The sequence below is a fragment of the Emydura macquarii genome, unplaced genomic scaffold (assembly GCF_026122565.2).
Source record: "Emydura macquarii macquarii isolate MOO-44397 ecotype Brisbane River unplaced genomic scaffold, CSIRO-AGI_Emac_v2 contig_3451, whole genome shotgun sequence".
Classification (NCBI taxonomy): Eukaryota; Metazoa; Chordata; order Testudines; family Chelidae; genus Emydura; species Emydura macquarii.
The window spans coordinates 3,705,349-3,727,192 of NW_027133588.1; the positions used below are offsets into that span (position 1 = coordinate 3,705,349).

The following is a 21,844-nucleotide window of genomic DNA, read 5'->3' on the forward strand; positions in this document are numbered from 1 at the left end:
AAGGTCTGTGGTGCAGGCTTCTTGTAGACTCAGATCCATGCCTTCTGGCTCCTGTTGCCACTTCCAGAATTGGAGAGCATTTATTATACTCACATAAGGCAGATACTGCTACTAAAGTCATACACATTTAGCGCATTATTCATTATTGATTGACTGATTGCTATTACCATAGCACCTAAGATGGTTATTTTTATATGCAGTGTTGTTGTAGCCATGTTGGTCTCTGGATATCAGAGGGACAAGGTGGGTGAGGCAATATCTTTTATTGGACTACCATTGATGAGATATGAGCTTTCCAGCTACGCGGAAATCAAGAAGAGCTCTGTGTAGCTTGAAGGCTTGTGTCTCTCAACAACAGAAGTTGGTCCAGTAAAAGATATTGCCTCATCCACCTTGTCTGTCTGTTATTTTTACAGTCAGACATGTGCATGGCACTTTGCAGACATTCCCGATGGACACTTAACAGAGAAACCCTCACCCCAATAATATAAGGGCCTCATTGTGCAACACTTACTCATATGGAGTAGCACTTAAGCAAGTCACCCTGATATCGCTTGTTGTGTGAGTAAGTACCGCTCATTGTAAGGGCTGCTAGACTGAAGTCTTAGTTGGATGGCTAATAAACAGCTAAAGGAAGCTTGAGAAAGGGAATCTAACAAAATTGTTACAGACAACATAGAAATCAGAAAGCATTTGTTAAAAATGGATTGTCACGTTTTAGTGGACATGCCATGCCACTGGTCAAAAAGGAGGAAGACGCATTAAATTCTCAACCAGTGAGCCCCAAAGTGTTTGCAAGTTCTCACCCTTTTCTCTAGAGACCAGGCTTATCGCATCTATTTATGACCAGCTCATCTGAATTGTCCCCTTTACCAGACATACACTAGTGAGCTACCATGAGGCAGTCATGCTCCATTCCACATGAAAGAGTTGCTCCCAACCATTCCAAAGTAGCACTTGGTGCTTCTGCATCTGGTTACCCAGCTGCAATGAGTGCTATTGGCAAGCAGAACTCTTCAACCATCTCTTTATTTAATCAGCTCCAGGAATTTATTTCATTCACTTTTTGCATATTGATAATTGTTTTCTCATTCTTATTGTTGTCGCCTTTCCCAAGATATAACTGCATATTTCTCACCTAGACATTTCCCTCTCCCTTTGGTTTGTCTTCGCACACAAGATAATAAAAACTGGCTAAGTGGCACCCTAATTACTTCAGCATCCCAACGACAAGCTTCAGGCAAAAAAGATCATAATTACTTATTCAAAAGCATTCATAAAATTAACATATCCTGAATAAATTCAGACTTAATTTAACAGGCCACTTCACTTATTATGAGCATTTAGTACATGCAATTGTTTAAACTTAGTCGAGAGCAACTTGCTCTTTCATAAGATATCAAGGTCACAAGCAGATGAAGCAGCAGTTCGCCCTAACAAGAGGAAATGTCAAACGGTTTAGGGGGCTAGACAGCAATCTGTTCACATGTATGTAATTTAAAGGCATTCAATGAAGCCATTCCCAGGCCTGTAATTTATTGCACAGATTTCTAACTGCTCCTAAAATGCTGTTTCTCACCCAATATTTATCAAGAAGGAAAAAAAATCCCTGTGGAAGAAATTATAAGGTCTCCTTCTGTGGAGCCGATTAGGGGCTTTGTTCACAAGCAAGACCCTTCTGTGTTTCCAGATATTATAGTCTGACTTTTTGCACATATATCTGCAGTACCGCATGCACTTAATTACCACTGTGCCTGCTATTCACGGGTGGGGTTTGAATTGTTTTGCACAGAAATGAAGCATATAAAACTGGTTTACAACAATGTCGGTTTTCACAGCCAAATGTAAATGTTTTATGAAAATCATGGGATTCCTTGTACATTTCAGCAGCGCTATCCATCATTAAAAGTTCAAATCTGCTGGACTGTACAGCATTCCACGCCATTAACAACATGGCGTCAGTCACAAATCTCTCATCATATTTTTAACTCTCCAGACATCTAACAATGTGCTAGTGCTGGAAAAATGTACTACGTCAGTGAGGCCAGGGGCATACTATACTGGTACAAGACCGGTTTCAAGATGATTGCTAGAATCCATTTTAAAGGGAATAAAACTGTTTTGTGGGTGATCTCACTGGTGAACCATGAAACTAACAAGAGGCAGCCATATTGAGAGCTCAGTTACAGTCCCATCTATCCAAGGGTTGTGTCTACACAGCAAAAAAACACCCCAGAGCAGAGAGTCTCAGAGTTGAGTTCACCTGACTTGGTTTCATGCTGTGAGGCTAAAAATTGCAGAGTAGACGTTCAGGCTCAGGCTGGAGCCTGGTCTCTGAGACCCACCCCCCTTCGTCAGGTCTCAGCCCCTGGTCTCCAGCCTGAGCCTGGACATCTACACCGCTGGTTTTAGCCCTGCAACATGAGCTCGAGTCAGTTGACCCTGGCTCCGAGAGTCGCTGCTGCGGCTTGTTTTTTTGCTGTGTAGACACACCCTAAGGTGCTTATATGGCTTTATGACCATAGTGCCTCACAATCTTTAGTGTTTATCCTCACAACACTGAGAGGCAGGGCAGTGGTAGTATCCCCATTTGCAGATCGGCAACTGAGGCATCGAGCAAATAAGTAACTTGCCCAAGTTCACAGAAGACGTCTGTGGCAGAACAGGGAATTCAGGCTGTGTGTCTTAAATCCTAGTCTGGATCTGAACTATCCTTCCTCTCCAGCTATACTACAAATATTTATCAGATACTAGTGAAACTACAGTAAGCCCATGACTCCCACCTCAAAACCACCCTTCCTCTGTCCTCTGTCTGTTATCTTCTTGGAGGAAAGTTCACTGGTCCGGCTGCTCCGATGCCCTGCCCTCCTCTGCTGGGATATTGAGAGATGCTCAGGTCTTTCTCCAGCAAAGTGAACTGCTAGGAATTATTCACTCTGCTGCTACTTCCTACAGTTACTCAAACAATAGCATGAAACAATAGGTCTGTCCATGTAAGTGGTGCATTTATGGCACTTTTAGCATTCCACTGGCTGGATCATGCTATATCATGGCCTGTTTTGAAGATTCTAACAGCTGTTGCATGAAGCCACCAACCACGATGTCTGTGTGTAATCTTCTCCTAAGGGGCCAGTTGCAGACTTTTATTATCCTTTGTGCTGGCTCTAAACTGTTGATGTCAAACTAGTTACTGGAATTGGGAAATAAATGACATTTCAGGGATTATTGTGCCAGTCAGATCCAGATTATTCCAATTTAATTCACTAAACCACAACATTTTATATAAGCACATTGTCTGCTGGCATGCCTGAAAAGGACTTGGATGTCAGGCTCTATAATATCTGTAATATGTCCCACGCCTCCGGCAATGTCATGGCCCTGCTAAAGACAGTTTGAACTCAGCATTAAAATTGATGAAACTGACATTATTAGGTAATCACATTGGACATGTGCAGGCCTGGTGTAAGCAGAATTCTCATTTAGATCATTGTGAGTTTCATGTGAGTACGGGGTGCAGGGTCATGTGCAACTAATCTAATTGTTCGCAAATTGCCCTGTTGTAGTTTGATTCACTAATCATCACTGTGGCAGAGTACATCCTCTGCACAGATGTTCACACAGAGAACATTTAGCAAAAGAAATGTACAGAAATGGCTTCAATAACCAGCAACCTCCTGGTAATATGAACATCTCTGCATTGACACTGGCAATAAAATACTGGCTAAAGATCGCTATAAGTAATTGTCATTGTAAATCATTTGTCGTCAGAGGTAGCCTGCTAGTGTTGTCTAGTGGATAGTGTGCTCGACTGGGATTCAGAAGACCTAAATTCTATTCCTAGCCTGCTGGGTGACCTCATGCAAGTCACTTCCCCACTCTGTGCCTCAGTTTCCCATATGTAAAATTTGGATAATGATACTGATCTCACTTGTAAGGTCCCTTGAGCTATACTGATGAACAGCAATATATAACACCTGGGTATTGTTATTAGACCATAATCCCATTAGTGTATGTTTTAGGCCTTCATTGTAAAGGCAGAATGAAATCTAAACACGCAAAGGGCATCAGGAATGTTTTGCTATTTATTTCACTTACATTGTGTCAAATCCTGCAGTCCTTACTCCTGGGGAGTAGCCCCATTGGCATAGCTGAGTGCAGGACTGGGGGTGATGGTTACTCTTCAGATGCGCCTCTGATAGGACACATTTAAAAACAAACACACGATTGTGTTCTTAAATTGAAAATCTGGCATAGGTGCTAGAACTGGGGGGAGGGGGTGCTGCCACACCCCCTGGCGTGAAGTTTTTTCCATTATATACGGGATTTACAGTTTGGCTAAATGGCTCTTAGCACCCACGCTATACAAATTGTTCCAGCACCCCTGAGATCTGGATAAAATATACCTATCGTCATAATCACCCTATTTATTTTTGGAAGAATAAGGGTGGTGACTGGGATGTCAAATTCCAGTGTAGGGAAATTACATTCAGCCCATCTACATTTTCTCTGCAAGTAACTGGATGTGCTGCTCTTCACTTCTTGTCCTAAAATGGCGTTTATTATTGTCAAGAAAACCACATCTTTTGATCATTGCCACTTGGAGTGCAAATCTTTGCTCCATGTAACTGTAAGATTCATTCTCTCCATGTTGCAGGAAGCAAATGACTCATTCTGCAGCTCCGATTATTAGAGAATTTTGAAGGAGGATCTTCATAGACACAGGTTATCCAGGGATTCCTTGTTCAGATACCAGAGAATCCTTGATGACATGGGAGATTCTCTACAGATAGACCGATATTTTTAACTTCCTGGCACATTGTGGGATGCTCTTGTAATGCATGCAAGACTTGTAGCAGTATGTAGCTCTGTACGTTTTTGTGGAGATTGGTTGTAGCAGGGTTTACCCACACATGCGTTGTTTAAAAATGACTTATTTTCTTATCCCCTTCAGAAAACCACCATGCTAATTAGTAATGTTGGCATTCTGTGCTCAAGAAGTCCCTGGGACACAAATAGCCAGTTTTTCTATTCTCCTCATCTTTCTGGACACTTCATTCATGTATGGTTTAAAGGGAAAGAGCAACATCTTCTGTGGTAATACTGGCGTGGGGGATCGTGAAGAAAAATGGGGTTCCTGGCTCATTTGCATCTCAGTGCCCTGAAGGTCTTCCAGCTTGGATCTAAACCGTGGATCTAACAGTGCTGGTGTCTGGGCTCTGCTCAGTCGGCATGGAGATAGCTTGAGGACCAAGAAAGGTTGGTCCCCAGAGCCCTTTCTGGCTCTCCAAAGGTTGAGATGTTGAGTCATGAGCAGGAGTAGGGTGCTGAGAGATGATGTGGATCCATAAGAAGTTCTCACTGTTATAAGTGATCCACAAAAGGAAACATTCAGAGACCCCCCAGCTGTAGACTTTCCTCCACTCTACCCTTTAATGACAAAGAGGAGTAGGCTTTCTGGACAAATCTAAGATTTTCTGGTGTGATGGCAATCACTGTTAGAAATTATGAAAACATTATTTGCCTTTAAATCAAGTTGAGGTCTTATTGTGAGTGGCTAATGGCTGTCACCACGGGGTGAAGGTGAACTGATGCTACTGTTAAAAGGGTGGTTCCTACATAGCCATTCTGTGGGCATGTAGTGGGAGGTGAGAATAAAGAGCTTTCCCCACATCGCATGGCTCACAGCACAGCTTCAGTTCCTGCACTCACAGGAGCCCAGAGATTGTTCCCACAGGGTGCCCCAAGAGGCTGTGAAGGGGTAGAGAGTAAGCAGAACCATGGCTCTGCAAGAGCATGCTGTGTCCCTTAAAAAGGGGTAGTAGTTTATACACTGGGTAGCTCTGGAAGGCATGCAGAGAGCCGCCAGTGCTTCCCAGGGTCAGAGAGATACTGCACTGCCCCCAGCATGGGGCTGGGCCAAATTGGTCCAGACTAGCCCTAAATGTTTTATTGAGCTTTTGATCACCAAACAATGCAGCTGTGAGTTATGCCCAATAAATTTAATAACTGATCAAACCATACAAATTTGTAACTACAGAATACAAAGTAGACAGAAAAGTGATATTGTTAGATGGGTCAAACGGAACAGTGTTTGTTATGCAAAAGAAAAGCAAAATACACTTAACAGCAGACAGGGATTCTGATATGACACACATGGTCACATACAACGCTGCATTAGTAACAGTACACATAGATATTCAATATGCAGGACTTCTCACAATGGCTGCCTCTTAATCCTCCACTCCATCCAGGTGACAAGTCAATTGATCTTCATTCTCTTACATAAATTCTTGTGCATACAACATCATCGGCACCAAAAGTCTTGAAAAGAAACCAAAAAATCAATCAGCAGAGATGGAATAGGCAAAAATTACAAACATTTTTAAAGGAGTACATTAATTTTATCATAGCAGCTAGTGGTATAGCAGACATTCCATTTCCTGTACTAAAATGCAACCGAGGAAAAAAAAATTGCAGCTTAAGACATAGGTTTTGAAAGGGTAATATATTGGAGGTGGCTCTCTTTCCAATGAATTTTGTCAGAAAGATAAATAACCCAGAACCTCATAATTTTTCCACAGTTTCTTGGCATGCATTTGTGACTGGCAAGAGAAGTTGGACTGTACTGTGGCTTTTATATTTGAAAAAGAGTCACGATCTTTGAATGGGTTGGAAGGGTGCTTAGGGTGAGATTCAGATCCGATTGCCGACAAGTACAAGACTGACTGCTCAGCTGACCAGTTCCTCAGCAAGTGTAAATCCATTTAGCTCCAGTGAGATCAATGGACATGGCAGCCCTGCAGATTGCAATCCTCTTTTGCCAGTGTGGTGTACCCAGTGTCAGTGTGAGTATCCCCACATTGCTCTGACCAGGGACCCTGACGCGGATCTCTCTCCCTTAGGAGTGAGAGGGTAGCTCAGTCTCCTTGTGATGCCCCTCTCATCCTCTGCCCCTCTGCTGAGTCCACCAATAAACTTGCCAATTCTGCTGCTGATTTCTGACATGGATACTTATCCACTAGGAATCTGGCTGAGGCCAGACTAATTTTCCATCACCGAAAAGCCATCAGATAGCACCAACTTTTTTGATCACTGCATACCCGAGAGTTGCTGACCTAGAGATCAGAGACTTTATATCCCATAAGAAATTCCCTAAGACATCCAGTTCCCCAACCCCAGTCTGTGCACTTGACCAGTTGATCAATGCTCCAGGTACCAAGAGCAGTATTCCTGGTGTTATCATTGATTTGAATGGAGTTAAAGATAGACATCTGGGGGCCAGCTGTGCTTTAAGTCACCAGTAGTACTACACTGTACTTAAATGGTAATTCTACTGGAGTGATATCACAGTATTGATTAATTAGGACATCGGGGTAGGATGATTATTGTGGGGGCCAGCTGGGGAACCAGTGTAAACACCAGTGTGTTTCTAGACACCTGCAGTACGGTGACGGATCAGGCTGACTAACTGCAAAAGCTAAAGATTAAATAAAATATTAACGGTGAAGGAATCAAGCACAGAAGAGTCAGGAAATACTAACAATAAATAGTTCAAATGCAATATTCACTCAGCCACGTTGGACATTTAGTAACCTAAATCCAGAGATTTTTCAGGCCTACATTTAGCAAGTTATGGGGTAGGATCCTCAGCTGATGAAGGCTGACATAGCTCCATTGAAGCCAGCTAATTGGGATCAGATCCCGGGTAATGAAGATTTAGCTGTGGTTTACTTTTCAAAAAAATAATTCCAATGCTTTTTTTGGACTATCATCTCTTCAAAACAGTGGGGAGCCTAGAAACTGCAAGTTTTTTTTATTTTGTTGGCTTTGCTGAGTAGAAAAACCTTTTAATAGGCTTTTTGAGGGGAGGCAGAGGGCTGGTGCAGAGTGAAAAAGTTGTTTTTATGTGTATAAGAGCTTACGTATAAACCTTTATACATAAAAATGGCTGGAAATGAACAGTTAAAGGATTCAGCCAGTTCCCCATTGCTGTATAATCCAGCATCACTCACTAATACCCCACCAGATTTACACCATCTACCCCATCTTAACAGGGCTTCTTAATAACGTTTGCAAAAATATACGTACACGCCAGATAATTTCAGCAGGAGCTATGCCAGAGAAAGGACTGCAGGAATGGTGTCCCCGAGGGGTTTTGTTGCTGTGATGGTTTTAAGCAATTTTATTTTGATTATAAGAGTTTTGAGACAGGGATGGTCTTTTTATTATGTTTGTATAGTACCCAAACACAATGGGGCAGAGGCCTCTAGGTGCTACTAGAATACAAATAATAAATAACACTAATAGAGATAAAACTTAAAATAAAAATGACTGTGCAGAGCTTCTCTGCAAGAGTTATGGGACAAAGAAGTATAGACTTCTTCTCTAGCTACACATGCAAAGAGATCAGACCCATGTTTGCTCAGGATTTAGAAGACTCATTAATAGTCGCCTATTGAGTGCTATACATTGACATGACACTTTTCAAACAGAGCTAGACATGGTTCCTTCCCTGAAGAACCAGACTAGATTATGTGATTTCTGGGATGCTAGAAGAGTGTGTTGCATTTTTAGCTCTGATGTATTATAGATTATAGGTAAAGGTCCTATTTTTAAAACATGGGTGCCTAAAGTTAGCCACCTAAATCCACAGTGAGGCACCTAAATAAGTGGTCTGATTTCCAGCCCCTTTGAAAGTGGCTACTTAAAAGTGCCTAAAAGTGGATTTAAGTTGTTAACTTTAGGCACCTATGTTGGAAAATTTTGAAAAGCCTAACAGTTTAGCATAGAAGTATTATTAATGAAACACCACTAAAACACTGTTGAACAGAGAAAGCTATGTATTATAGGGACATACTCATACCTGCTGCACTTCTTTTCTTTGCAGTTATACAGGACACTGCTTCACAGATACATGTTAAGGACACAGCTGTATGCCCCATACATTGGTGAGCATTTAGTCTTGTGAGGAGTCCCATTAAAGTCAACAGGACTGATCATGTAAGTGCTCCCCAGCATAAGAATGGCACAGTCAAGCCTTAAATCAATTTAACATTCCACTCAACTACCAAAAGCCAGATCCTTAAGCCCTTCCCTACATGTAACGCCCACTGAGTTCTGCACACAGCTGGCCCATGAGATCAGTTCCTTAATAGAGAAAATCAACTTGAAGGAAGAGCTACAACTAGGCTTCTGCACAATATAGGTCCAAGTCCTGCTGCCACTTCATGAGCAGAACATCCATCAACTTCAGTGGGTGATTCTCTTGTTCAGGAAAGGCAGAACTCAGTCTCGATCATTCCACTATATTATCTGAACTAAAACCAAACAGCATGTTTGTGTACAGACCAGAATAGACAACATATGAGACCAGGAAAACATGTTATATAAACTGCATGTGCCAGCATTTCACTTGGCAGCTAGTAGCATCTCTGGAATCTTAGCCTCACTGCTGAACTGCTAGCAATTTGTTCTTGGAAATCTTGATGAATTTGCTCAGTGATAGAAAATCCTTGTAATTTCTGAAGACTATCAAATCAGCGTTTCTGAGCTGCAACCACTGAACAAACCAAACAAACAAACATAGGAACATTGCTCTTTAATTTAGCCCGTTTTTAGAAGTCTGCTTTAAAAAGTTACACACTAAAAATATAAATAAGCAGTTTGCAGAGAGTTTTATTTATCAAATGCAGTCTACAGTGAGAAGCAGATGCAAAAAAAACCCTTCAACCACTGTGGATTCCTTCACTTTTAAACTGAAATGGCTACGGTAGAGATAGGCCCAAACTTAGGTGCAGATTCAGATGGAGGGATTCTAATCTAACAACCCCTTCCCTGAAATTCATAGAAGATTTGGATTCAGGGATGAGGGGTGGTTTGAAGAGAGTCCCTCCATCTGAATCTGCCCCTAAGGTTTTGGTTCTAGATTGGAAGAAATCTCATCAGAACAACAGATCTCATAAAGAATTCCATTATGCAAGAGGGTAGAAATCGAGATAGACAGTCCAGCCTGTCCGGGGCTGAAATCTCCAAAAAGCAGCTTGGAAGAGTGCAACACCGTCATTGATTTCAGATTTGACAAAGAGTGGGATTTCCAAAAAGGTCCATGTGAACTCAGCATCTAACACCCATTGTAAATCAATGGGAATGGGGCACCCAATTCCCTTAGGTGCTTTTAAAATTTCCAATCCTTTTTCATTAGCCTCACACCTAAACTTTCATCTAAACTTAATCTGGATCCAAACCCATATAAGTGCCTTTTAACCAGTCTCTTGCTTCTGCCTAGCAGGTAAAAGTGTAAGGACAGAGCTATCATGTGAACCACAGGGAGCCAGGAATCAGCTCTGTCTAGACGGAACACTGTAAGGGCTGGAATTCACAGCTTTCGTTTATAGTTACATACTCTGCCACTGCCTCGCTGTAGAACCTTGGGACAGTCACACAGCCTTTCTCCATCTGACTTTCCCCATCTGTGCAGTAGGGATAAAACTCACCTTACAAAGATGCAGTGAGGCTTCATGTTTGTAAAGAGCTGGGGTAGGTGCTGTATCTAAACGTAATTTATTATAGTGTCTTATATTTATTATTTCTGAAATTACAATATAGCTTCCTACACCTGGCTTGGTATAGCCTGTGTCTGAACAGGACAGAAAACTCAATGCAAACAGTCTGTGTCAGGCAACCAGGGTGAGAACAGTCTAGCCTAGTGGTCAGAGTGTGTGTCAGGCCTAGTTGTCAGGGCAGGCATCAGGAACCAAGGTCTAGGGTCAGAGCTGGAGTCAGTAATTGGAAGCTGGAGCCGAGGGTCAAGCTGGAGTCAGGAACTGAAGCCAGGAGGATTCAAGGCAGGGACAGGACAGAGGCAAGGCTGGGTGCAAGCACCCAGGAGCAGCAAGAACCAAGTAACACAGAAACAGGCACGGGGTGGGCACAAGCACGAAGCAGCCAGTGAGCTACTGCCTGGCTTAGGAACAGGCCTGCTGGCCCTTCCAGCCAATCAGGTGGCGTGACCAGTCAGGCCGCTGCTGCAGGCCAGGACCTGATCCAGTGCACATCAAAGTCCATGAACAGCCCCCCTTGGCATCAATGGACATTAGCTCAGCACTTTAACAGAGACCGCCACATGTAAACCAACTTTTTCATAGATTCCCAGGCCAGAAGGGACCACTGTGCTCATTTAGTCTGACCTCCTGCATAACATGGGGGGTAAAACTTCCCCAGAGCAATTTTTCTTTGAACTGGATCATATCTTTTACAAAACATCCAATCTTGATTTAAAAATTGCCGGTGATGGAGATTACACCACAGCCATTAGTAGAGCGTTCTAATGGTTAATTACCCACACAGTTAAAAATATATACCTTATTTCCACTCTGAATTTGTTTAGTTCCAATTTCCAACCACTGGATCTTGTTATAGATGGAAGAGCGCATTATCAAATAGTTTTCCCCATGATGGTACTTACAGACTGTGGTCGCACATCAACCCAGAGATGACCCATGCCTGCTGATAGTGGGGAGCACAACCCCAGAGCAACTTGAGTCATGCCCCCCCCAGCAGCCCTCTCCTGGAAAGCAGCACCCCCCCACACACTACCTCTCCCGGAAAGCAGCAGACTTTCCCTGCAGCTTCCAGCTGTTCCTCGTGCTTCTGCCTCTCCCTCTCCTCAGCTGACCCACAGGGAGGGAGCCTGGCTGCACCAGGTGACCGAACAATCTGGGGGGGACATGTAACCCCGCATGCCCTCCCAATGCATCACCTCAGCATCACCCCTTCATCTTCTTTTTGTTAAAATAAACAGATTGAGCTTCTTGAGTCTATCACTGTGTCACTAACATCAGTTTCTCATCCTCTGATCATTCTCATGGCTTTTCTCTGACCCCTCTCCAATTTATCAACATCCTTCTTGAACTGTGGACACCAGAACTCGAGTGGTTACACCAGTGCCAAAGAGAGAGGTAAAGTAACTTCTCTACTCCTACTCAAGATTCCCCTGTTTATGCATCCAAGGATCACATTAGCCCTTTTGACCTCAGCATTGCACTAGAAGCTCAAGTTCAGCTGATGATCCACCATGACCCCTAAATATTTCTCAGAGTCATGGCTTCCCAGGACAGTGTCCCCCACCTTGCAAGTATGGCCTACATTCCTTGTTCCTACATGCATGCATTTACACCTGCCTGTATTAAAAGGCATATTGTTTGCTTGTGCCCAGCTTACCAAGTGAGCCAAATCACTCCGTATCAGTGACCTGTTCTGTTTATTATTTACCATTTATAATGCCCGTCAATGCTCAGTACTTCTCAGTATCAGGCCACCTAAGTTTAGGATACCCAAGTCTGAAAATTGTTGGCTTGTGCAATGTGTCCAATGTCACAGAACAAGTGACAAAGGCAAGAATAGAAGCCAGGTCTCCCGACTTGCAGTCCAGTGGTCTATCCAATGGACAACATTATCTCCTAACTTATATTACTACTACCTATACCAATCAGTCAGCTGTATTACAACAGGATGCATATTAAAATAATGCTTTTGGTATCTCCAGAACTTAAACATGTTTGGGTATTGGATTCTGGGCTTTATCTTGCTTGTATTGAGGCCAATGGCAAACCACATTGAGTTCAGTGAGAGCAACAGTACTCAATTTGTAATGAAAGAAATGCCGCGGCTCAAGCAATTTTTTAAGCCCAGAGGTGCCAGGGCTATGAACTGCCAAGCCTAGAAGTGCCAGGGCTCAGCCCAGGCAAGCCCCAGCACAAATTAAGCAGACCCTCCACTTGATTACTTAAGATCATACTTTTTTTTAAATATAGGAAGCATTAAACTTTTAAGTGGTTTAATTCTGTTCAAAACAAGGCTTAAACCCACCCAGACACTTTGGCACTCAGCTGTGCAATATCTTCTCCAATCTGTGCCATATTTCATTTCTGAATCCAGAAATATCATTTTAAAACGTTCACTCGTTCATCTGTGCTCCACAGTTCACCAGTTTTAATCAACTATAGCATGATTTTTTCAGGGAGAGGAAGGGGAATGGAAACCATGCCTCAGACCCCTCAAACTTCTGATCTTTGACCCTTGCTATAATTGATTCTGAGAATCCCTGTGTGACATGTGAACTGCGCAAAATTTGGTTGGAAGCTGTTTTTTAAAGCCAGGCTTCAGAAATCATCTACTATCTAGCATTCACACTAAAATTATAAGGGGCTGAGCAGTCATGAAAGCAGCAACACAGAAAAGAAAGAGGATGAATTATTCTAATTTGAACAGCTAACATTTGAAGGCAGCATCCTTTAGTTCTGGGTAAGAGCAGACCCTTTGTCCCTCCTAATTTGCATAAGTGATTGACAGCTCATTAATGTCACCATAAAAGTGCAACATCAGCAAAAAATAATAGATTCACAATGAGAGAGTAAGGAAAAAAGACTATTTTAAAATAACTTCAACCATAAATCTTCATTTTTAGACCTGTACATGAAATACATATGCTGGGTCAGACTGATCCTGATTACACTAGCATAAATCCAGATTAACTCCAGTGAATGGAGTTCTGGTGTAAATAAAATCAGAATCTGGCCCTGTATATGTATTCTAATCTACAGGTTAAGGATACTCTCAAGGTAAGAAATTTGAACTTTGACATAGTTCCCTCCTCGCCTCCCCTTTTGTTTGTGCACCCCATGAAATCCTTTATATCCATTTTTATTACAAATGATTTGAAAACCAGAGATTTTCAATATTAAAAAAAAAAGCCAAAAACAAACACACAAACTCCCCACACAGAATTCTAACATTTATGAACAACCCTACACTAACGAATGTGTGATGGAGAATAATAATGGTATTAAATCTGACGGCTCCCTTGTCACACTTTCAATGGGATTACTAAAAATAATAGTGGGAAGGAAAAGCATCTTTAAATCTCTTTTTAAAAGCATTAACGTGACATTTTGCAAAACTGGGGCCTGATCCTGCCTCCAAAGCTCTCAGGCCCTAGATGAACATGATTTATTCTCAATGTACCAAAAATATCTTTTCCCAAGATAAGATAAACAAAGAGCAAAGATGATTTTGCGGGAAGACAAAACACAGACACACACAAAAATTCACCTTGGTGGTGAAACGTATGATGCTATAACTGGAATAACTCAAATCTGTCTCTTCTCATAGAATCAGGCACCAGCCCTGCACGGCTCACACACTACAGCACAGGTTCTGCTCTACGCAAAGCTGCAGAGATCCAAGGCGCACAGAAGTGGGGCTTCCTCCAGCTCATTTCTGGAGCTCTGCCAGAAAGGAACTGGGGTAAACTGGCTGAGGAGCTATGGGAAGGATTACAGGAGGAGAAGGTGTTTCTTGAAGAGGAGGGAAGGCCTGAGATGGAGTTTGGAGCTAGGAAACATTAAGCTTTAAACCAATGCTTGCAGAAAATTGCACCTGGGTGAATTTCAGCTCCCAGTCATTACGGTTCAAGTAAAAACCTTCAAGAGAGAGAGCCTTACTTTTGTCCATCATGATGCCAATCCTGTGGAGGTAAAACCAAAATGCAGCACTGTAGAGCCAGGCCCCAGGAAGAGCTCCAATCACAGCAGCAATCCGTTTGAGTGAAATCTTTGTTCACTGATGTAAGGAGGGTAACACACAACCCAAACAATTCGTGAATTATACCAGCGCTGAGAGCCAATCATTCTGAGAGGATCCTCTGTGCCTCCCAAATTAGAAGGCAAGTGTCCCCATTCCCAACTTGTTCCCATTCTTGCAGCTGACAGCTGTGATACACCCTCAGCTCAAAGAGCAAGATGGTCAATTTTCATCCTCTTAAGTGTGATTAAGTTTTAACGGTCTCATGATGAGGGTACGTGTCCTTGGGGTCCTAAAGCAATGGACTGGAGCCAAGAAAAGTGAGCACTCGTCTCTCTTGTCCCTTCCTGTCCCCCAAAGAGGAGAAGCCTGGCCGGAGCACTGACCATCCCAGCCTATGAGCAGGAGCCAACAATCCCATGTACACCCAGCCTGCACCTAAGTAGTGGCTCCCCATTAGTGCAAAGGAACTGCTCCATCCGAAAGTTGCTAGGCAACTTTGAAAATCTCATTCTAAGTGTTGAAGCAGTGACTTGGGGATTGTGGTGGATAATCAGCTACACATGAGCTCCCAGTGTGACACTGTGGCCAAAAGGGCTAATGTGATCCATGGATATATAAGCAGGGGAATATCAATTAGAAGTAGGGAGATTATATTATTCTATATTTGGCACTAGCACAAGGACTACTGGAATATTGTGACCAGTTCTGGTGTCCACAGTTCAACAAAGATATTGATAAACTCAAGAGGGTTCAGCAAAGAGCTACAAGAATGATTGAAGGAAACATGCCTTATAGTGATAAACTAAACAGATTGAGCTCCTTGAATCTAACACAATAAAGTTACTGGGTGACTTGATCACAGTCTATAAGTACTTACTCGAGGAGCAAGAAATTTGATAATAGAAGGCTCTTCAACCTAGTAAACAAAGATACAACAAAATCCAATGGCTGAAAGTTGAGCTTGACCAGTGTTTCTCAATTGGTGTTCCGCGGAACACTGTTAGGGTTCCACGAGCAGCTGCTCTCAACGCCGAAAAAGGGAAGATGTCTCGGATTTTCCGGCGGAGGATATCCAGTGTAAGTGTAATTTAAGTGAGAAATGCTGACCTTTGCTTATTTCGACATTTGAAGACTGCTAAGAGTTTGGGGGGGGTCCGCAATTATTTATGGAGTTCAAAAGGGTTCCATGGCCAAATTTAATTGAGAAACACTGAGCTAGACAAATTCAGACCGAAAATAAAGTGGAAATTTTTAACAGTCAGGGTAATTAACCAATGGAACAACTTAACAAGGGCTGTGGTGAATTCTCCATCCCTGGAATTTTTAAATCAAGATTCTATGTTTTTCTAAAAAGTATGCTCTAGGTTCAGTGGTTTTCAACTGTACTGCGAGAGTGGAGGGCCCCAGAGCTCAGGCTCCAGCTTTAGCCTGAACAATTTTTAGCCCTGCAACCCAAGCCCTGCAAACTCTAGTCAACTGATGCAGCCAGCTTGGCTGTGCGGCGCATCTTTGATCCCTGTGTAGACATACCTTCACTGGCGCAGGTGGAAGGGATGCAGTTCCAGATACATGGGGCAGAACTGCTGAGCTATTCCAGCACAGGTGTGGAGTGTTACAGAGGAATGGAGAGAGGGAAGGCAAGGGCTGAAGAAGCAGATTGATCAGCGCTGGACATGGGTAGATATGAACTCAGACATAAGGAAGAGTGAGTCCATGGAATCTTGGAAACAGAGGGTAATTCTGAACGAAGTTCAGAGATGAACAGGGATTCACAGGTGACAGAGGATTGGGCGACATGTTCCTGCTTATCAGAGGAGGTTATATAGTGCTAACAGTATGCCAGGCACTCCTTTGTCACATGCCATGTGATAAGAAGCAACTTATTACACATGTACCAAAAAAAGGAAGAGGAAAAGGATATATTTTCAGGTAAATCAAAGCAGGCAGTTCTCAAGACATTAGGTCAAATTCTCTGCTCTCACTTACACTGAGAAAATCTGCAATGACTCAACTGAAATCATTGGAGTTACTCTGCATTTATAAAGCTGGATTTGGCCCATTATAGTTATTTCACCACTAAGTGTTTAGAAACAGCTAAAACAGTAGAACATGATATGTTTTGGTTAAGTTATTTGAGAGCAACAATTTAAAAAAAAACATTGCGTGTGAATTGCACTGAACAGGATTAGGAGCATCATGGCTTTTCAAATGCATTTAATATAAAGGAGCGTGTTTCACCACAATTAATGGAAAAAAGTAATAGTCACAGGACACAGCAACAAAACCTATTAGTACAATGTATGCATTGGCGGGGTGAAAGGTTCTTACCAAAATCAGCTCATCGTTAGCTAATTCCCGAGTCCAATATGTTTTAGGGCCATCTCCCTCAATAAGAGTTTGTTTGCAATAAATCTTGTTTTCATTTTCCCAAGTGGCTAAACTCTGCAGGCAAGAAAACCATTAGTAACATTAATTATATTCCCTGGCAGTATGAAGCAGAGAGACAACAATGAAACACTACGGAGAATAATTGCTGCAGTAAAAGAGCAACACATGTTAGATAATAGCAAGGGAGAAAGTGGTAAAAATCAAAAAGGTTGTGGATGGCTGTTTTGTAGATACATACATAACATCAACAAGAATAACTGCAAATCTGACTTCTCAATGTAACTCTGCATTTTTTCCCATGCATCCAAATTAAAAAGTCCTTTAATTCTCATAAAAATTTTAATGGAGAGAAGCTTAATTTATTAACATGTAATAACTTAGCACCTTTGTAAAGATCTGACATGTTATTTACTACCCCATAGCATAAAGACAGCTATAATCACACGTAACATTTTACAATCATAAATAATGCAATATTTGCTACTTATCATTATTCTATATGTCACTGTCCCAGGTTACTTCTATGTTTAACATGGTTCCAAAAAGCCAGGGCACATAAGCAATTCAATAAAATAAGTAGTACTAGAATTTGGGTGTTTTGTGATTTAAAAAAAATTAAGAGAGTCTGGAAAATGAAATACACTAGGACATTTTTTCAGAGCACTTGGAATTATTACTACAGAGCCATTTTGGGTGAGGAATCATGGGATTTCATATTGTTTTAACAAGCAGGCAAGCACAGGTTCTCCATTGCTTTTCCTCCCAGTGCTGAATTATTATTCCACAATGCAATGGAACAGCTGTGCAGAAGGATGCCCCATAATGAATGTACAAGTAATGGCTTTACAACGAGCACATGGGAGACATTCATTAGTCTGTGATCATAAAAAAAATTAAAGTCAACACTTCCCTGACTTTCCAAAGCAAAATAAAACTTTTCTTTGATATAAAAATTGGCCATTCCCTTTATATAAAAGAATGATTCCTTCAAAATGATGGCCTTTGAAAACCAATGGGGCAGAGTTGTACATGTTATGCTTTTCATTCCCTATTTGTTTGTGTGAACAATAGATCGAGTCACATTGCAGAATAAGACCCTCTTTTCCTGTAAAATATTTCAGACTCTATAAACATTCAGCTATTTTGTCAGGTATTGCAAACTATATTCTGACATGTTATTTTTCTGTCTGTCAATTTCTTTATCATAGCCACAGCTCAATTTTATATTGAGCTCAGCAATTCACTCATAATTTCGCACATGGAAAAATGTACTACATCACAAAACACATTTTAAACATTTTGCCCACTTTCAAAATAGACAGCAATAATCCAATATTTATGTGTTATGCATGATCAAATTTTACTTTCACTAAGAGAAAGAAATTAACAAAACAATGAGATATTTCTTTAATTTGCTTTTTAAGCTATATACTTTGTTCATTCTAGAGATTAAATGGGATATTCAGTATGTCCCCGGATCAAGTTCCCAATTACACTCCAGAGCGTTTGTACTAAACTTGATGAAGTTACTCTGCATTTACATCAATGTACATGAAAGGAATTGGTCTTGAGATGATCAGAAATTATATTTTTGCAAGTGAGATATTTTGCTACTACTTTGCCTTTTAAAAATACTATTAATTGTTTGGGGCTATATTCTGATATGCATCTTACTCTGCAAGTGGTTTCATTGACATCAGTGACACTACTCACACTGAGGAGCACCTTTATTGATGAGTAGCATCATTGACATCAGAGGAACTACTTGCAGAGTAAGGTACTACTCAGTGTGAGTAAAGGATATCAGTACTTAATCCTTTGTGACCTTTTTTCATACAACCCCTTCTCCCACCAAAGAGGCTCCAATTCTCTATTTCCCTTTACCTTGTGCTTTCATATCAGTGTAAAGTGGGTGTTAAGATGCTACTAAATCAGAATGAAGCATTATACACCCACTTTCCACAAGTATAAATGACTATACCAGATACAGAGCAATGGAAACATCAGGCCCAGAGTTTCTCATCAGAGTAATGTGTAAAAAAAAACCAAACCCAACAAACCAAACCAAACAGATGAGGCATCTCAAAGATAACATTGAACAAAAAGTGGTGTAATCACAATAGACAGCCATTGAAGTTTACACCCATAAAATTAAGTATCACAATGCAATATTAGATCAAAGATACAAGCAATTAATAGCTAGCAAAAATGTTAAGACATACATTTGAACTATGATAATAGAATTTCAAGTCAGAGCAAAAACCATCCTGCAATTCTATTTGAGACTTAGGCTGCTTTGTTTTAGGATAAAAGTTATAAGCAAGTTTGTACCATAAATCCTGCACAGCACTCTGAAGGCAGAGATCTTAGTTGCTCATCCACATCTGTTACCACAACAGACAGAAATCAAAGAATGTCTTTCACCAATAGGGACATGTTAAAACAGAGAGCAAGGAAAAGCAAACAGAAAACAGATTTCTGCATGTGAGGGATAGGGAGAAGAATTGTGTAAAATCATCTTGCGCTCTTACTTCTGGACCTGATATTTTCTGCTGCTTTTAATTTTAATTATTAAACTGCCCTCCCTGAGGAACAATCCCAAACTGAGGAGTATCAATGCAAAAACCAAACACTGCAGATTAGGGATGTGTGAGGCAAAGAAGACAGAGTCAATGAGTAGGTGGTGAAGCCATTGTCTTGAGACAGTGGAAACGTATTTATTTGCCTCATATAAAAATTACAGAGCAATCCACCCCGGGAGACCAAAGGGCTTTTGCCTAAGACACGGGGAAGCTAGCTGTTTTGTTGCTGGATCATACCTCTGGTTCGCTGTGTTCTAGTCAGACTCTGACACCGCTTCCCTCACCAGCCAAGGATGTGTGTACACACACACACACACACACACGGTTCTCCCTCTCCCTTACCCTGCACTTTCTGCCATCCACAGTCTCCTCTTCGAAGCTCTCCCCTACTTTGAAGTTGATCTCGGTGGTGCGGACGGTGGTGGACGTTTTGATGTAGAACTGGTCCCCGTCCTGGCGAATCTCCACGTGTGGTTTGGAGGCAGCTGCCACCGCCACTTTCCTGAGCATGGCATTGACACCTGGGCGGAGGGGCAGAGCAGGAGGCAGAGCATTAACCCAGCCGTCCGCCTGCAGGGCCGGCAAACTCCGGCGCCGTGCCTCGCTGAGCAGCGGGCCCGGCCGGCCGGAGAGCTGCGTTCAGTAGCCTGCCGGCACCACTCGCCGTTCATTGTTCACCTGCCGGGAGTCACTAGGGTTAATAAACCCGCCTGGCTACTCGGGTTTATCGCTACACCCCCGGTGCCGGTACCGGCCCGCACGGCTCTGCATTGCTCACGGGCGTGGAGCCGCTCTGCACGCCCGAGAGCAATGGGCGTGCCGCTGCCGCCCGGCCAGCCCGCACGGCTCTGCCGGTGCCGGTACCGGTGCCGTGCGGGCTGGCACCCGTCTGCGGGCGCTGCTCTGCTCTGCTCGCTGCCCGGGCGGCGGGGCGCCCCGCCCTGCCCAGCCTCGTCTCTCCGCCGCCGCGCTGGGGGCAGCGGAGGGTGCGGGACAGAGAGGCAAACCCCCGGCCCGCACCGCCGCCGGGGCCGGGACACGTGGCCGCAGAGGCAGCGGCTTGGCTGTCAACTCCCCGGGCCCGATCCCGCGCCCGGCCCCCGGCCCGGCTCTCCGCCGCCCGCTCCTTACCCAGCGCCTTCAGCAGCTCGTCGAAATTCTCGCTGCTCTTCATTTTCCAGGTGCCGGCGAAGTTGGGCATGTCGGAGGCGGCGGGGCGTGCGCGGCGCGGCGGGGCAGGCGGGGGCGAGCCGGGCTCTGGCTGCTCTCGGCTCCGGCTCCGGCACCTTGTGAGCGAGGCGGACCGCGGCGCTGGCTGTGAGTGAATCTCCCCCACCCCCGCTTCCACCTCTCCTCCCTTGGGACTCAGCAGCGTCCCCCACCCCCCCGCCATCCACCCATCCATCATCCCGCCCTGCCTTCAGCCAGCCAGCCACCTCCTGGGGCTTCCCCCAAAGGAGACCCCACCTGGCGCTCGCCCTGCAGCTGGGAGCCGGTTAGAGATTCACCATCTGATGAAAGGAGGCAGAGGCAGAGGCGGATCCGAACAGGCCCAGGGCTCAGGGTGGACTTTAACTGGGGCATTGTCCCCGGAGCCAGGCCGGCAGTGATCTATTACCTCCTCCCGTGACAGCTCCTCAGCCTCCTAAAGGGGAGGAAGGGCCCTTTATAATCCCACAATCGTGCAGCCGTTTGGGCCAAACTCATACCTGGTGTAATGGGATGAATCTGCCCTACTATTTCTGGTCCAGAAAACCTGGATGCTGAAATGGGCCTTGGACTTTTTTCATTTGTGCCTTCTTTTCGGGAGAGGGAAGGGATACAAAGCATTTCCTGAGCAGCTCTAGCAGGCAGGTTTGCCCCTCTGTGGGCAAGGCTGCAGATCCCCGAGGAGATCTAGTAGATCCCCAGGAACCTGTGCAGAAGAGCCTCTCTCCACTCCAGCACCCTGGCTGCATGGCTCCATTGTAACACGACCCAGCCTTGCTTCCAGAATTCACAACCACACAGCCGCATAGGAGCACTGAGATTACTCACGTTTTTCAGTGATTGCAGACTGGGGCCTTAGCTGTCAGATAATAGGCGTGCGTAGCTCCCATTCAAGCAGGTGGGAATCACTCAGAAGTATCTGAGAGCAGAAACTGGCCCAAGACATTTTTTTGGAGGGGAGGCACAGGAAGTCTTTGTCTTTAGAGGGGAGTTTAGTTTCCATGCCCTTCACTCCTTTGCTGCTGACTGCCGACAAGTGTTTCAAGTGATGCTAGCTGAGACAGTGTTTTGGGGATGTGGTA

The 21,844-nt window shown here is 43.5% G+C and overlaps 1 protein-coding gene across 1 annotated transcript; it reads right to left on the reverse strand.

The window, feature by feature from the left end:
• Window positions 1-5,980: 5,980 nt before the first annotated feature.
• On the reverse strand, window positions 5,981-20,839 carry CRABP1 (cellular retinoic acid binding protein 1). Its single transcript, XM_067534593.1, has 4 exons — window positions 20,685-20,839; window positions 19,896-20,074; window positions 16,912-17,025; window positions 5,981-6,321 (listed from the first exon to the last, which is right to left on the reverse strand). Exons 1-4 carry the CDS (start codon window positions 20,752-20,754, stop codon window positions 6,271-6,273), a joined length of 414 nt encoding a protein of 137 aa, XP_067390694.1. The 5' UTR covers window positions 20,755-20,839; the 3' UTR covers window positions 5,981-6,270.
• Between the last annotated feature and the right edge of the window lie 1,005 nt (window positions 20,840-21,844).

What these genes read in the sequence shown, in the direction of transcription:
- CRABP1 (XM_067534593.1), bottom strand. Translation starts at nt 20,754, where the DNA reads ATGCCCAACTTCGCCGGCACCTGGAAAATGAAGAGCAGCGAGAATTTC. An exon ending in CGAGCTGCTGAAGGCGCTGG is followed by an intron (nt 20,075 to 20,684) that starts GTAAGGAGCGGG and finishes CCCTCCGCCCAG; the next exon opens with GTGTCAATGCCATGCTCAGG. An exon ending in TGGATGGCAGAAAGTGCAGG is followed by an intron (nt 17,026 to 19,895) that starts GTAAGGGAGAGG and finishes TCTTGCCTGCAG; the next exon opens with AGTTTAGCCACTTGGGAAAA.